This window comes from Aythya fuligula, chromosome 3 (assembly GCF_009819795.1).
Source record: "Aythya fuligula isolate bAytFul2 chromosome 3, bAytFul2.pri, whole genome shotgun sequence".
Lineage (NCBI taxonomy): Eukaryota > Metazoa > Chordata > Aves > Anseriformes > Anatidae > Aythya > Aythya fuligula.
Window position 1 is genome coordinate 17,559,680 of NC_045561.1, and position 16,551 is coordinate 17,576,230.

The 16,551-nt window shown below is 40.8% G+C and overlaps 2 protein-coding genes across 3 annotated transcripts in view; both read left to right on the forward strand.

Moving 5' to 3' along the window:
* Positions 1–9,712, forward strand: part of PARP1 (poly(ADP-ribose) polymerase 1) — a 28,641-nt gene extending 18,929 nt beyond the window's left edge. The window contains exons 14-23 of the mRNA XM_032184393.1: positions 867–995; positions 2,190–2,273; positions 3,183–3,305; positions 3,712–3,840; positions 4,525–4,623; positions 5,143–5,295; positions 5,549–5,676; positions 6,038–6,099; positions 7,145–7,259; positions 8,876–9,712. Coding sequence (XP_032040284.1) covers positions 867–995; positions 2,190–2,273; positions 3,183–3,305; positions 3,712–3,840; positions 4,525–4,623; positions 5,143–5,295; positions 5,549–5,676; positions 6,038–6,099; positions 7,145–7,259; positions 8,876–8,957 — 1,104 coding nt within the window. The 3' untranslated portion in view covers positions 8,958–9,712. The remainder of the gene's footprint in view (positions 1–866; positions 996–2,189; positions 2,274–3,182; positions 3,306–3,711; positions 3,841–4,524; positions 4,624–5,142; positions 5,296–5,548; positions 5,677–6,037; positions 6,100–7,144; positions 7,260–8,875) is intronic.
* Positions 9,713–12,972: 3,260 nt separating this feature from the next.
* Positions 12,973–16,551, forward strand: part of LIN9 (lin-9 DREAM MuvB core complex component) — a 39,222-nt gene continuing 35,643 nt past the window's right edge. For both annotated transcript variants that reach the window (XM_032185767.1, XM_032185769.1), the window contains exon 1: positions 12,973–13,051. In XM_032185767.1, coding sequence (XP_032041658.1) covers positions 12,973–13,051 — 79 coding nt within the window. The remainder of the gene's footprint in view (positions 13,052–16,551) is intronic.

Consider the following 16,551-nt stretch of genomic DNA (forward strand, 5'->3'; position numbering starts at 1 on the left):
ATGCCTAGTGCAGATATTGAGCAGACTGAGAGAAATCACTCGGTGTCAGTAGGATTTGGCTATTTAGACAGCTAAGCAAAATCAGAATTCTATTTCTCCTGCCCATTGGGGTTTGTGTCTTTATTTAAAGATTTACCTATAACTTAAACTATTTTCAGATGACATAGTTGAATGCTGTTTAATAGCTATAAAGACATTAGAGGACCTGTTTTCAAGACATTACATTTTTCTGTGGCCACATTACTGGATGACTTCTTTCACTATGAAGCACCCAATGCTTAGCTTTATTTCTGGAAATTTGAATATTGCAGCAACTGTCTGTTACACTGCAGTGTACAGTGACGCTGTAGCATCTGGCAGATGCTTTATTGGTGAAATGCTCTATCCATGAAAGTACCTAGATGGTATTGTGGCTAACTGATGATTCCTATACTCATCTATGACAGTTTTTATTATAAGAACTTAGTGAAATTAATTATTACCTCTGTATTTTGTCATAAAACAATGAAGTAAACAGTCTTTTTTTCATATCAAGGTCTTTATGTAGCAGAAAGCTTCCAGAAAAAGTAAATGACCTCTTCCTTGAGGTAAACCAGAGATGCACACAGCGTGCAGTTCCTTGATTCTACAATTCTACCTTTCACAATTCTCCCTCATGAAGTAAGGTCTGCTAAGTTACTGAATAAGTGGATTTTTGAAGCCACTTTGCTCCAGAATGTCAGAGCAGTGTCCCACACTCCCTACGAATTTCAGTCTAATAATAGCATGCATACACTAAACTGAGTTTAATTTGTTACCATGGCAGCCAGTGTATCACCTTTATCCTTTGTGACTTTGCTATTTCTAATACTATTTCTTCTTCCCAGGATGAAGAAGCTGTCAAGAAACTCACAGTGGGTGCTGGGACTAAATCAAAACTTGCTAAGCCAATCCAAGACCTTATTAAGATGATCTTTGATGTGGAGAGCATGAAGAAAGCAATGGTGGAATTTGAGGTGACCATACGCATTCATGTTTTTCACTTCTAACCTTTCTTTCTCTACTTATTTGCACTTACACAGCCAGAAGCAAGATCTTTGCAATCCAGGGTGCATCATGCTTGCCAGAAATAAGTGTCAGTTTTAGATCAGCCTTAAAAGAAGCGCAGAAGTCTGACCAGAATTTGCCAAGCACTGGAAATAGTAATTTAGTTTTTATGCACACAGCTTTTAAAACATAGGTGTGGTCTTTGTTATAAGGGGTAAACCAGATTTTTTGGGCAATGCTGCCACTAATTTAGCATGCAAACGAGCATGCAGCTCAGACTTGAAGTGTTGCCAGTTGATACAAGCATTAATGAATTGCCTTGTCAAAGTCCAGATCCCCTTTTGAACTGGGCCAAGCTCTATTTTTTGTTGTTGTTGTTTTATTTCTCACTTGTTCTAATGATACCCTTTTTTTCCCATACTTTGATCTGTGCTGTCACCCTCAGTGCACCTGGCAGTATTAATCTCAAGTGTGTTCCCAAGACATGATCAGTTTTGAAGCCTTTCTTCTCTTTCTGCAGTCCGTCTTGGCTTTTCTTAGTCCCTGACTATATGTATGTGTAGCTGCAACTAGAAGTATATCCTTAAAAATCTCTATTAAAAAAAAAAAAATCACCATAAGGCTTTCAAACTAATCTCTGTGTGTTAGAAGAGCCTTTCGAGTTCAGCTTGCAGAGAAGATTTTCATACAGCTGGGTTTCCTAGCTTTGTAATGAGTCAATAATGTACAGCTTATCCAGGTAGTACATGGTTTCATTGGATCTTGTGTCTTTGAGCTGAATTTTAAACCCATCAGATTAAGTAAATGCTAGTTTGATCTGCAGGATGTATAGTGAGTACTGTCAAGAGCCCAGAGGGGATTTGTATAACCTTTGTAAACAACTCCATTGGAGTCAACTTTTGATACGTGCTTTTGTATTCAGACAGTCCTTAATTATGCAAGCATTTAATGCAAATGTGAAACTCTCCCAAGATCCATCAATACAAAAGCAACAGCAACATATGAAATAAATCAATAGCTAAGACATCACTCTTAACTTTGTTTCTTTTTGTTTTGTTTTTCAACAATGAATATGAAGTATCTTGTAACCTCTTCATATTTGACTGTGTTGCAATGGTTTCAGTGTCGTGCAATCCTGTTTTAATTGTTTAAATCTTCATCAGATTGACCTGCAGAAGATGCCACTGGGAAAACTGAGCAAGCGACAGATCCAGAGCGCATACTCCATCCTTAATGAGGTTCAGCAGGTGAGCGTGAAAGAGATGTTAGAGCAAGAGTTCTGAGCTTGGAGTGGGGTGAATGCTGAGGGGTGTATGAGTGTGTGTGGTTTCTTTCCTAGTCTATAGCTTAAAAGGTAACGGAAAGAGGTTGCATCTATCTTAAAATAAAAGGGGAAAGCCTTTTTGTTGAAAGTGAAATTATTAGTGATTTAGGAAAAGATCTGAGGTGTTTCTAGGTAAAGAAGATGATGTGGTTTCCATGGGTAACTAGTTCTCTTCACTACTGTAAATGTTTAGGTAGTATATAGATAGGTATCTTTCTAGCTTTTCTAGCACAAAATTCAGGCTGAGACAGACTTGCTGTTGACATAAATGACAGTGGAGCAAATTAAACTGGTATCTTGGTCTAGCAGTGAGCTGGAGTTTTCACCCCAGAGGAGTCTGACTATGAGAATAAATGTCTGGTTGAATCAGAAGAATATTTACACATTTATCTGGACCGTTCTAAGAATCACTGCATAGTATTTCCTGAACAGCTTGCAAAAGTGTATCAGCATACCCCCTTTTCTTTTTTTGTCATGGACTCCTTGGGAAAGCATAGATACAAGAAGTTATTTCAATTGCTAGAGTACCTAGCTGAGCGTGTGCACACATACCTTCCACATGTAGACTTTGTTTTCTGGAAAGCAAAATAGTCCCTATTAGATTTTTCTAATACCAGAAGTTCTGTATATTTCTAGGTAGATACAGCGACTTACTACATGCAAACTGATTACATACAATTGCCCCTTTTACTCCTGTGGGAGTTCAACATTAACATGATTTCTATTGCTGCTTCTATTTATTAGTTCTCAAGTATACTGTGTGTGTCTGTTGCTATGGAGCCTTATTCTGCCATGCTTGATAATTTTCTTTAATGCTTGTTTTCTTGTGTAGGCAGTTTCTGACAATGGTTCTGAATCTCAGATCTTGGATCTCTCCAACCGCTTCTATACTCTGATTCCTCATGACTTCGGGATGAAGAAACCACCTCTCCTAAATAACTTAGAATACATTCAGGTAATGATAAGAAACAATACGCTGTTTGCAGGCAACAGATCTAATACCAGACATCTAACGCAGAAACTTTTTGAGGTTTGAAGATTTGTTTTAACCTCACAAAAGCATGAGGTTAAGCTTGAGGTTTTTTTCAGAATATCTTTTTTGTATATGTGCACATATATATAATCCGCGTATTTATACACACAGATATAAGGTATCAGGAGGTATGTTCTATATCGTGATCTATTTTTATGTGTGCGTGAATATCCATAAATACATTTTCATGTACATATGTAAAAGGCGGTCTTGTTAGGTGCCAGTGCCTGGCATGTGCTTCACATACGTTTTTATAATTTGGGGGTATTGCAGAGATATTCTGAACGTTGCAAGGGCACAAATAAAAAAAACTCTTTAAATTATTCAGGCTAAAGTGCAGATGTTGGACAACTTGCTTGATATTGAGGTTGCCTACAGCCTTCTAAGAGGTGGAAATGAAGATGGAGATAAAGACCCAATTGACATCAACTACGAAAAGCTCCGAACTGATATTAAGGTAAAGGAAATGAGTGACCAGGAATGCAACCTGACATCTTGTTGGTTTGGAGTGCAACAGATCAAGTAAACTTTTTAAGTGGACAGATGTATTGGTATGAGTTCAGTAAGGGCCACTGAGATGGTTAAGGGACTAGAACATGTGTTGCACAAGGTGATACTAAGAGAGCTTATGCTTTTTAACCTGTAGGAAAGAAGGTTTGATGGGTATCTTACCAATGTGTATAAATAATAGGTTGTGGAAGAGAGTAGAAAAGACAGGGAATCCACTGACAGCATGAGAGGCAATGGGAACAAATTGAAATACAGGAAATTCCATTTAAACTTTTTTTTACAGCAAAGGTGGTCAAACACCAGAAAAGGTTGCCCGGAGAGGCTGTTGAGGCTCCATCCTTGGAGATCTTCAAAGCGTAACTGGAGTCAGCCCTTGGCAACCTGCTACAGCTGACCCTGCTTTGAGCAGGGCTATTGGAAGTCATGTAGACTTCCAGAGCTGCCTTCCCACTTCACCCGTCAGCCATTCTCTGCTTAAGTGCTCTCTGTATATCAGTGTATCTTCTCTATGTAGGAAAAAAAAATCACAAATGATAAAATGGGGAGTTGCAAGCGTAGGGTGGGTGTCCTCATCTTATAAGAAGCCTACTAATTTATATTCTAAAGAAACTTCTCATTTGCCTCTTTTCAGGTTGTTGACAAAGATTCAGAGGAAGCCAAGATTATTAAACAATATGTGAAAAATACCCATGCTGCTACTCACAATGCATATGACCTCAAAGTTGTGGATGTAAGTGTGGCAATACTGTGTTTTTAGTTTGTGAAGACTGGCATCTATGAGCCTACCAATTTGTTTGTGGTTTCTCTTTGAGTACCTTATCTTGTTTCCCTTCTGGAAGGCGTAGTTTGATAGACCAATTGGTATTTAATAGATTAGCAAAAGTTTAGGCAGAGATAAATCTAAGCTTACTGAGGTGCTTCTATTTCATTTTAATTTGCTTCATAAAAAAATAATAATCTTCTGAAACTAAGCCTTGGTTCCTTAAATGATTTTTCAGAAAACTATGGTCTCAGGAAAATGTCGAAGGTAGGCTGGAGAAATAATTAATAACACTGACTGTGTGATCAAGGCTGCTACTTTTGCTAACATGACATAGCAAGCTGCAAATACTGAAAGCCATGTAGATAGTTTTTCATAGCTGATTGGTGTATATTCTAGACTGGGCAATTTTTAATCTGATTACTTGCATGCAGGCAATGGTTTATTTACTTGTTCTTTCTTTTTCTCCTATCCCATCTTGAATTGAAGATCTTCAGGATTGAGCGCGAAGGAGAGAGTCAGCGCTACAAGCCCTTTAAGCAGCTCCATAACCGCCAGCTGCTGTGGCATGGCTCCCGCACCACCAACTTCGCTGGTATCCTCTCACAGGGTCTCCGGATAGCTCCCCCTGAAGCTCCTGTGGTATGTTAAACTTCTCTAGCTGCCTCCCAGAGATGGTGACTGTCAGAACCTAGATAGGAGAATTTCTGTGGGAAGTACCCAATGTGATCTCTGAGCAGAACAACAACACTGGGTGTCCAGAGCAGGTTGCTGGACAGTGTCTACAAGAGCTAGAGGTGCAGCTGTGCTCTCCTGGGAGCCCAGCCAGGTGGTTTCAATGCTACCTTTATTAACGTCTCAATTTTTTTTATTCCCCCTCCTTTGTTGTTTGCAGACTGGCTACATGTTTGGGAAAGGCATCTATTTTGCAGACATGGTATCCAAGAGTGCTAACTACTGTCACACATCTCAAGCTGATCCCATCGGGTTAATACTACTGGGAGAAGTTGCGCTTGGAAACATGTAAGTAACTGATGAACAGCATTTCCTTACTTAAGGTGCCGTGATAGAAGTTAATGTTAAAATTGCAAGCCTCTTCAGTGTGAAAAAAGAGCACTTTGTATTTCTTTAAAATTAAGATGTTTTTTTCTTCAAATAAGAACTTGTGGGAGGGAAGGGGGAACATGTTGCAAGTCTCGAATCTTGTCTTAAATGCCAGTATCATTAAAATTCAACACAGAGACAAAGATGAAAGGCCTCTGAATTTCGGAAGAGTAGAATTTAACTCACAATACACTTCAGCTTGAAGAAGTGTTTTTTTTCTTCCACCAAGATAGTTAAAGATGAATTTAAAATGCCATTGTGTGTTCTTTGTGCTATCCAGGTATGAGCTAAAGAATGCTTCTCACATAACAAAACTGCCTAAGGGAAAACACAGTGTGAAAGGTAAGTATTAGCAGTTGTCACTGGTAATCTGTTGATGGCAAAGTCCCCTTTTGGTTCTCTGCTTAGTGAAAAGAACTATAGGAATTTCGTAGCTGCTGTTCTTCAAGAGTTTGCATAATGTTGCCTTATGATTACATCTGACAATATTTGAGTGTTTTGAGATGGGAGTTAGCACACTAAAGCTGAAGTTAAAGGGCTGTCTCAAGTTCAGCAGGAGACTTTCGTTTGATCAAACACGAGAAAAAGCAATGTGTATTCTCCAACTTCTTACTTCCGTCATAACAATGCTATATACGTTAGTAGAAAGGTGAGGGGTTTGATAGATCAGAGGAATAACTGTTCAGCTTTCAAAGTGCTCTGGAAGCTTGGAGAGAAGGGAAAGGCTAAGAATAAAAGTTCAGGTAGAACAGCTGTTTACATTTCTATCACCAAGAAGTAGCAGTATATTGCGCTGGAAAAAAAAAAAAAGACCGTTGTCTAATACAAACAGAAGAAATGATGATCACAACTATCTTCTGTACAGAGATTGAAAGAGGAAAACGGTAATGTTCGGTAATGAGTGGCTTTGCTTAAACTATTTGTTTTTGAGAGGCTTAAAATTAGTTTCCTAAAATTGAATTAAATATGCACTGAGAAAAAGCTAAATCATATGATTAGGTCAAATTAGGTTTGTAATGAAGAGTTGAAAAACTAAGAATTGATTTGTTAAAACTTTCTGAAAATGTTACAATGTGCACGTATTCATGCTAGGATATGAAAGCTGTAAGTGTAGTCTGATCCATTTTAATCATCTGATCTGTATGACCAAAGCTAACAGCAAAGTGTGCAGTTTTCACTGTAAATACAGCAGAGTACAACTACTGTAAACATGGGGATGCTGGGTTGAGTAACTAGACGATATCCTTTGTGTTCTTTTTAAGATATTTCTGTTCCTGGTCAGCATTTGACCATATATGTGAAGTAATATTTGCCTGGCTGAGTTTCTTTATGTGTGAAGTATGTATTTGCCTTCAAGATTTCTAACTACTATGTTTTCCCCTTCTAGGCTTGGGCAAAACTGCACCTGATCCCACAGCTACTACCAGCCTTGATGGAGTAGAGGTTCCCTTAGGGAATGGAATCTCAACAGGAATTAATGATACCTGTCTTCTATATAACGAGTATCCTTGGCTGTCATGTTGGCTGCACATTGTGTATGAGTGTTGTTGAGTTTAGCAGGATCTTGCTAGTGTCAGTCAGGAGTTCTTGCCATGGAGTGTTTTATTTCTTTTAGAGCTACTTTTGAGTACTCATTCTTTTTTTCTTTTTTTTTTTTTTTTTTTTTTTTTTCAAGGCTGATTTTAGAGATGCCACGCTTAAATTGTCATCTGGCAAAAAAAAGAGAAACAGTACACGTAGCAAATAGCTGTTGTCCCAAGGGGACTCAGTAGCTGAAGGTATTGGAGTGGCCTAGGGATGCTGCCAAGTAGTACCTTGCCCGGAGACATGCCAGGACAAGAGAAGTGGAATGCAGCCTGTGGTTTCACATCACTCCAGTATGGCTTCTTCCTCAAGGAACATCAGCTTGGCTAAGAGGAGATGGGGGAGCAGGCTGTGTGACTTGTAGTCTCTTATCACACAGCTTCTTTTGTGTTCCCCAAATCCTTTACAAATATTATAGTAAACCTCAAAAGGCCTATCAGAGATGTAGCCTTTAAGTCTCTTTCTAGTCAGAAGTATCCCCAAATCAACATGTGTTCTACATTCACGAGAGGTCATGAGAATAAGTCGTGTAGTCTCAGTGAAAAGACTGGCTACTACTTGCTCACTATCAGTGATACCAATATATAATACTATATAATATATAATAATTAGTTATATTTTATATACAAATATATATTTATAATATTGATATAATATTATATATATATTATTATATATAGCCCAACCTCTGGGCTATGTAGAAACTGAATTCTCCCTTGGTAAATTTTTCTCTTAGAAGCAGTCACAGCAACAGAACTTGCAGCAGTACTGGCTTTATCTTGAATTTTCTTCAGTACTTTATCTGTATTGGTCAGATGATAGGAAAATGCAGTTAATAAGTAATTAAGATAACATGATGTGCATTTACTTCATTTTACCCTGTGTTTAGTGGGGATGCTTTTCATCTAGAGTTGGGATCAGAGGTAAGTTCCTGGACCTAAAGCGTTACAAAAAATAGGTAAGATGGACTTGAAACTGTCTTCTGAAAAAATATAATGGTACAGTGCAGTCACAAAACATTCTAACGCTACCAGTCGCTGTAGAGCTCTTCTATGTGGAGATTTTTTTTTTTTTTGGAGGAGGAGATTACCTTCCAGCACAAAGTCCTTAGCAATAGAACTACACGTAACTTGAGGAATGTCAGGTATGTAACTGAAGATCTCATCTAGGCTATGTTCTTCCACTCCTTAAATAGGAGGAAAGCCACTGTGTGTTATGTCTGCCTGACAGAAATAATGTTCAAGAACTACAGCTCTGTACCTAAGTCAGTTCACGTGCCTGCCACTGAGGTTTCCTGCTACATTATTGATTCTGCACGTGGCTGTTAGTTTCCAGTTTCTAACTGTTACATAAGAACACCTTTGGATTCAAAGAAAAGTAAAACTTAAAAAATTCTGAGTTTAAGCTATTAGAACTGCTTAATCACACAGGCCTGTTACAGTATGGTAGCTTAAGTTAAAAGGTGGAGTTTGACTATGTTTTTCTTTGTTACTAATATCAAACAGCTTGAATTGTTCCTTAACATTCTTCCTAGATACATTGTGTATGATGTTGCTCAGGTAAATCTGAAGTACCTGCTGAAACTGAAATTCAACTATAAGACATCACTCTGGTGAACAGTATTTAGAAGCCCTGTTAGAGTTATACTGTAGTTACACTATAGCGTTGACTTCTGACATACTTAAACATTGACTTCTTTTGTCAAGATACCAAGAGCTAAACTACAGAAGCGGTTACTAAATCCTATTTAGTACGACAGTTAGTGGAAGTTTTATATAAATGTTTGGCAAGATGTGGACCTGAATTCTGATGAGAATGATTAGCTGGTTTTGTTTTATACCACTTCTAACTGTGGGGCTATCAAGTGTTTCTTTTAATTGAACAAACAAAATTGACAAAAAGTTTAGGAAAAAAAAAAAAGACTCAATCTTGTGTTTTTTAGCCAGAGATGGGAAACGTCAAAGAACTTGAAGATGTTTGTGATGTTTGTTCTGTTAAGGTTCCCACTTGATTACAATACCCTTTTTCAGTTTTCATTTGAATAAATGATAAATGTGCATTTATTTTGAGGTAAAAAATAAAAGCTAATTTCATACTAACAGCTTTATGTTTCAAAACTTGCAAATTGTTTTGACTTTGAGTAATGATTTAAATGTATTTTCTGGAATGTTCTTGAAAATATCATTTCTCTGAAGATCAGATGCCAAACATTAAAATCTGTAGTCGCATCTCAGGAAGTCACGGTGAAATGAAAATTTTCCACTGAGACTTCATCTGTCAACGGTTGGTGTGGTAAACATGGAAAATGAACTTGTAGCTGTTTGAATTTAGTATTGGCCCCAATAAACCTCTTTTAAATATCTACCTTCAACATGATGTAAGTTGGTTGTTGTAGACTTAAATCTTAATGAAGCACTTAAGTTGACTTTGGATGTAACAGGGCAAGTTTCACTTGTCACGACCTGAAATGAAGTATGGGTATATAATTTTTTGATTTGTCATTTAAGACTTACATGTAATCTGGTCAATTTCTGAAAGAGAATGTGAGAACTGGTTCCATTTACTCAAGGTAGAATTGTTTTCCCACAAACTCCCAGCTTGCAGTTCAGTTTTGGACCAGGAAGTAAAGGTAGATGACTTTTGATTTTCCCTCTATCACCTGTACTAGAGGTGGCTCAAAGTCCATTCTTGCTCTAAGAATGTCCTGCCCTGAGCAATGGCTATAAGTGTTTGTTATGCTACTGCAACAACGCAAGGAGTACCTTACAACATGCATGCATTACTCAGTGTTAATTGCAGCACAAACAAGTATATCTAACCCTGCAAATACAGCAGTAAAAGATAGTGGGATGGGACACTCTGAGAAGGAATTAAGGATGCTTCTTCTGCTACCATCTTGTCCAAATGGAAGCAGATATACTTTTCCCAAAAGCAGGTTCTGGTGCAATCTGTATCCTTCTTAGACTTTTGCTTAAATGGGCTTAAATTACATAGTGAGGCCACTGAGTATTATATTCTCATTCCTTCTGTTACAACTTTTTCTTTAAAAAAATTTTTTTGCTGCTATGGAGTTACATGCAGCTGACCTTGGTGCACTTTTACTTTAAAATAAACACTAGGCTACATCTGCAGAAATTGAAGATGTAGTGTAACCTACAAGGAGAAATATAAAGAGAGATGACTTACTGTTGCTCATTCCAGTGCAGACATACCATACAAGCCAATGCGCAGTTTTACAGCAAATGAGATGCAAGTACAGCCTGAATGCAAGAAGAAGGAATGGCTTCCTGAGTTCTGAGAGGAGAAACTACTGCTTCCCCCACCCCCTCATTGCAAATTCTGATTGCATAAGGTTATTAATGCAGGGGGACTCAGACTTCACAAGAATGTGCTTCAGTAACTGAAGAGCACACTCATGGTTTTTGCTAGTTGTGCTTTTCTTCCTGCTACCAGGGCCTGCCTAGGGTATGTCAGGAAATGACACCCTAGCTGTCTTCTGTCCCTGGGATGTAAGACTACCTGTACAGTGCTAACAAGGCTATGAACAGATTGATTAGTAGGTGGTGTAACCACTATCTTAATGTCATCTGCAATAACTGGGGAAAAATGGGAGTGTGGAAGTGCTCTTTGTAGCATTTTGGCACATACTATTAACAGTAATCACCTACCATGACACTCTGGGAAAGTTAATAGCATGACTGAAGCCAATTTAAAGATCTTCTGCCATCTGTGCAAAGCAGGTGAGTCAGCAATACCTAATGACAGGTTGTTAGCAGTGTGCACAGATGTTCTTGGTGTATGTCTATCAGGTGATGTGGAAATTACACAATTATACTGAGTGTGAATTGCAAATTTGCTGGAAGAAGGACACTAAAAATTTGTTTTTCTTTACAGACCATCAAAGGGCACGGGGTACAGCTATGCCAAAGAGTTATGTTTGTGTGACTTTGAAATGGCATGCACAATAGAAATAAAAACCCAGAGATTCTGCAGCAGTCAAATAAGGACAAGATATGAATGATATTTTATAGCAGGAATCCTTATGGCACAGTTTTGATTATTGCCATTCACTGTATTGAAAGGGTAACAGCTTCTGCTCAATATTTTCAAATGCAGCACCAGGATTAACTAGTGTAATACCTACTGTTGGGAGTGGAATCCTACCTTCTGGCCTGGTAATTTTTAAGATGACTGGCAGGAACTGCCAGCAGTGCTGGTGTTGAAATCCGTTAGCTTTTTTCATCCATTTTCTAGGTTTGTCACAAGGTAAAAACTGTGAAAGGTGTTAGTTTTGGGGGGTTCTAATTTCTTTGTCTCCTAGAAATTCAGGCTCTAAAGAGTATTGCAAAATGCGATGGCATTGTACAACCCCCTTACACACAAACTCTCCCCCTCCTGTGAAAATTCCTTGCCTTGGTCAGCACTTGAGCACTGGGGAGGCTCCAGGCAGCAACTCCTGCTTTCAGCACAAGGAGACCTGATGACAACGTTTACAAAGCACAGCAGTAAAAATCTTGCTAGCGATCAGTGTCTTCTGTCAGCTGTGGAAGTCTGTGTCACCACTCCTAGCTGAGCATTAACATACAACCCCTGGTACAAGGGAAGCTTAGCTGAAATAAATGAGTATCAGTGTCATTAACGCCTTACTGTTCACCCAACCCTGTAAGGTCTTGTCTGCGTTGAGTCTTTATTTAGGTGGTGGACATGTTTTTGTTAAAAGGGGAAACTACAAGGTTTAATGTTGGGTAGTTTTTGCCTTTGAAATAGCAAATACTGTTGTTTGTTTTTTTGTTTTTTTTTTTTTTTTGCAACTACTTTACTTGGTACATGCCTACACTCTTTTTGCGTCTATCCACTTTACTTGCACTTTGTGCTGTGCAGTATGGAAAGCTTTTGTTGCAGTATCTTATGGCCCCTTGGGGGTTAAGGAAAAGGAAGGCTGTTTTAACAGACCTGAAAAAGGTTGTAAATTTATGATAAATATGTAGGATCATTTGCCTTAGAAATACGTACATTAAATTTTGCCTTATATATACATTCATACTCCATGTACAATGGCCTTATACATACATGCATACTCCATATACAACATACACAGGAAGTTGTGGGGCAATTTCCAAAGGATGTTTTTTTTTCTTAGGAAAATTGAGTTTCGATTTAATTGTTTAATGATAGGGCTTGTCTCCTGCTCTTCTCAACCTGGCGTAGTGCTTAGTCATAGGAGTTGGTTACCAATTAGGAACACAAAAACTGTATTCTGTATATGCATTTCTGTGTTTTGTGGGTTCCCTAGTTTCAGGGAGATGTTTGTGGTTTGTGTCTGTACAAGGAGCTTTCTTACAGAAACTTTAACATGCCCTGTGCTGTCGGTCCCTGACGGACCCACAGGACTAAAACTACCACACGGAGTGCTCAGGTGTGCGGGGCAGGGCTGCGTGAGGGCAGCCCGTGAGGAGCAAAGGCGCTGCCACCCTTCAGGGCGGACACAACCCAGCCCTCGCCCTGCGCCGGGCGGCTCCTCAGGGCGGCGGGCGGCCGTTCCCGCCCCGCGCAGGCGCCGCCATTTCCCCCCCTCCCCTCACACCTCGGCGGCGGCGCCGCCCCGCGCAAGGCCCCGTCTCCTCCCCCACAATGCCCCGCGCCAGGCAGCCTTTGAAAAAGCGGCGCGGCGGGTTCAAGATGGCGGAGCTGGATCAGCTGCCTGACGAGAGTGAGTCCCCGCGCCGCGCCGCGCCCCGCCGCCCCCGGCCTCCCCCCCGCCGCCCCCGGCCTCGCCCCCGGCCTCCTCCCCGGCAGCCGGGGCCGCCCGGCTTCTCCCCCCGCCGCCTCCGCCGCCGCCGCCCCTCGGCGGCGAGGCCCCGGCCCAGGCGGCGGTGCGGGGAGGGCGGCGGGCGGGGGGCGCTGGGGCCGGGCCGACGCCGTCCTGACGGGGCTGTGGGCGCTGCCCTGCCCTGCCCTGCCCTGCCCCTGCCGCCGGGCTGCCCCCGTGCCCGCCGCCCTGCCGGGGGTGGAGGGGGAAGGGGCTCGGGAAGGTGTGCGGGGGGAGCCGGGGGCAGGGCACGGCCCCGGGGGCAGCGGGAGGGTGAGGGGAGAGGGCCCAGGGGGTGAGAGGGGTGAGAGGGGGTCCTGCAGGAGGAGCACGCAGATGCAGCGTGCCTCTGTGGTGGCTTTGTGAGCGTAATTGTCAACAAGGGTTAGGTATAAACACGCATAGGTGAGATACGCGCTTCTGTATACAGGGATTGACACGCAGCGTACATTCTCTGTTACATAATGCACAGCAGGTGTTACAGAAGAGGAAATTTTCAGTGTAAATGTGTCTACTGGCAGGTCTCCTTCTAGAGAACACACTAAGATCTAGGAAGGCTAAGTTCTGCCAGAGAGTAACTGGAGGTGCCGGTGTGCCAGAAAGAAGAGAATACGAAGGGAGAAGGGGGTATGTAAAGGAGGAATCACTTGTAATTTAACCCACTTTCTTCACGCTCCGCAGAGGCATTCAAAGCAATCAGTGGGGCAGTTCCTATGCGCTGTGGATTCTAGTTTTAACGTCTACCGTATGCCATAAGGCACCTGCACTGCTGCTTGCTGGGGGTAACACCCTGCCACCAGGGTTCCTTAATACCTACCAGTGGCTGAACAGGGCCCGAAGCTGACTTGAAGGGTATTAAGAAATACATTTATTTTATTTTATTTTATTTTATTTTATTTTATTTTAGCCCTTTCTGTCTTGTAGTTTTTGCTTTACCCTGTTTACAGGTATTTTGGGATCCTTTTGTTTCTAGTGATAAGATAAGCAGGAGCTGTGATCTGCACTCAGTCTGAGAGACCACAGGACAGGGAACAGTGTGAAATCAGCAACTGAAATCTGTCGTGTGCTGATACAATCGCTGCTGTGTTTTAAGTTTGGCATGTATAGCTGAAGACAGCGCCTGAGTAAAGGAGATTCAGAGGATGACAGAGGAAAGGATGGGCCTTGTGAGAGGCAGTTTGGAAGGCTGGGATGGCGCACGAGATGCAAGTAGTAACTGAGGTGGAAAGGACTGAGCAAATACAAACACATCGCCTATATAGAATACAGCCACACACCTGCATGCAGGTCATGCATATTGATACTTGCAGATGTTATTTCTGTCTGACTACTTACACAAATGTTTCCTTCAGACTAGTACTTCAGTGTTTTTGCAAGATGAGTGGCATTACTGTTGGAGGGTTTTGTACAGCACCTCTAGAACGTGTGCATCCTACAGTATTGACTTTCAGACTCACTCATGAGATATTTGTGTATTGTTTGCATCTGACATTCATATTATCTTACGCAGGAAGGTTCATACATTAATCACTGTGGTAGAGAGTTACAATACGTTGTATATCTGCACCTGCTTATTTACGTAGAACACAGCTCTGTGTGCATTCCATTACAAATGAGCTAGTACGTATTGCAGTTGCTTAATGTGGAAAAGTAAATGTTACATCACACCCCTCCTGTTAACACCAAATGGTAGTCATCTCGAGCACTGTCAGCTCTAGGAGTGCGCTGCGGTGGTTTGGAATTGTTTTGGCATGGGATTGGTTATGTGTGAGTATGGATCTGGATGTTCACAAGAGTTCTCCGGAGAGAAATCAACTTTGTTGGAAGTGACACAGGGTAGGGGAAGATGTGGCAGAGAAATGCCTGTCTCACATCTGGCTTTATGGGCTCTGTTCTTCTGAGGGGAAAAATAACTCACTTGTTTATGCGTGAAGATTCTGTTGTACTGATCTGTGTGGGGAATCCATTGTCATTCATTTAATTAGAACACAAAGGTGGATTTACAGGGGAAGGGTTCTTTCCTGAAAGGCTTGACACGGTACTCTTGTAAGATTATATAGACAATAGTCGTGACATAGTTGAATTTTGATAATGGGTCTCAGTTTAATAATTTGAAGTCTTTAAAGAAAATTACTCTGAGTAATCACTAAATCATTCAGCAGTTTAGGAAAGTGTGTAGACTAATAACCATTTCTTTGTAAAAGTTATTCTGACAGTGGCTTTTCCAAAAAATTAAAAATAAAAATCACTTGGGACATCTAAGAAGTTTTATATTTCTTTCAGGATCTGTCACTTGCTTTCTGTTCTGTGTTGGCTGTAGCATCTCTGTTTACATGAAGCTCTCTAAAACTTTAAATGAAGTTGCCAATGTGTGTCCAGCTAAAACTAGGGCATCTAATAGTTTTGATAAACATATGTACAAGGTAGATTTATATTTTTAGTGACGCTGTTCTGTGCATCACCATGCAAGCTCATGAACGTGCAAACTGCTTCTGTAACAGGAGGCTTAGTGGGAGATGGCCTGTTCCTACTTCTGTCATACCCATGTTCTAGGGAAGGTGCTGTGTGTTTCAAGGAGTTAACTTTCTTCTTCTCTTCTCCACCTTTATGTTGCCTAGAGCAGCACCAGAAAGGTTTGACACGTCTGTTGCTTCACCTGTAACAGTTCCTACAATGTTGTACATTCCTCTTTTTCCCTTAGGGTTGTGCTGTAGTGCGGACCCTTGCCAGCAGTGTGGCCATTGGTACGTGAAGTGTCTGCCTGGCACACGAAGCAGGCACATGGTGCATATGTTTTGAAGGCAATAGGTAAATAGGAGCAAGGTCAGCACAGCAGAAGCCAAGGTTTGGTGCAAGTAGGGGCTGTTTCTACGCTCTCATCAAATAGAGAGGGAGCTTTCTGGAGTGCTGGTGCACTGCTAGAAACGTGGAAGTTTCAAAAAGTCTTGTGCTTTCACCCCTGTTCTTAATACTCTTGGTGAGCTGGTTTTCCAGTTACATTGTAATTATTGTTCCACCTAGGTCTTTCACTTCCAGTCCTGTACTTAAGATGAAGATACAAACTTAGTCTGATAAACTGAGATCGATTTACCTCTGTCTTCATGTGACTTTCTGCTTACTTATAAGGGATAATAACAATGAGCATTGCAAAATTGTTTTTGAAATCTTTTATGGTGGTGTAAAAATAAGTCTCTAAAAGAGCTACAAGTCTTCACAACCATCAAACTTTGAGGTTTATCCCTAATCCCGTGACTTCTCTCTGGCAGAGTTTTTATAGTCAAGCAGTGGACTGTAATTGAGTTTTCACCTAGAATTGTAATTAAATGCAGTGTACTCAGTGACAAGATAACTGAAATTTTGGAGCTCTGTTGTTCTAACCATGCTACACTTATAAATCTGAT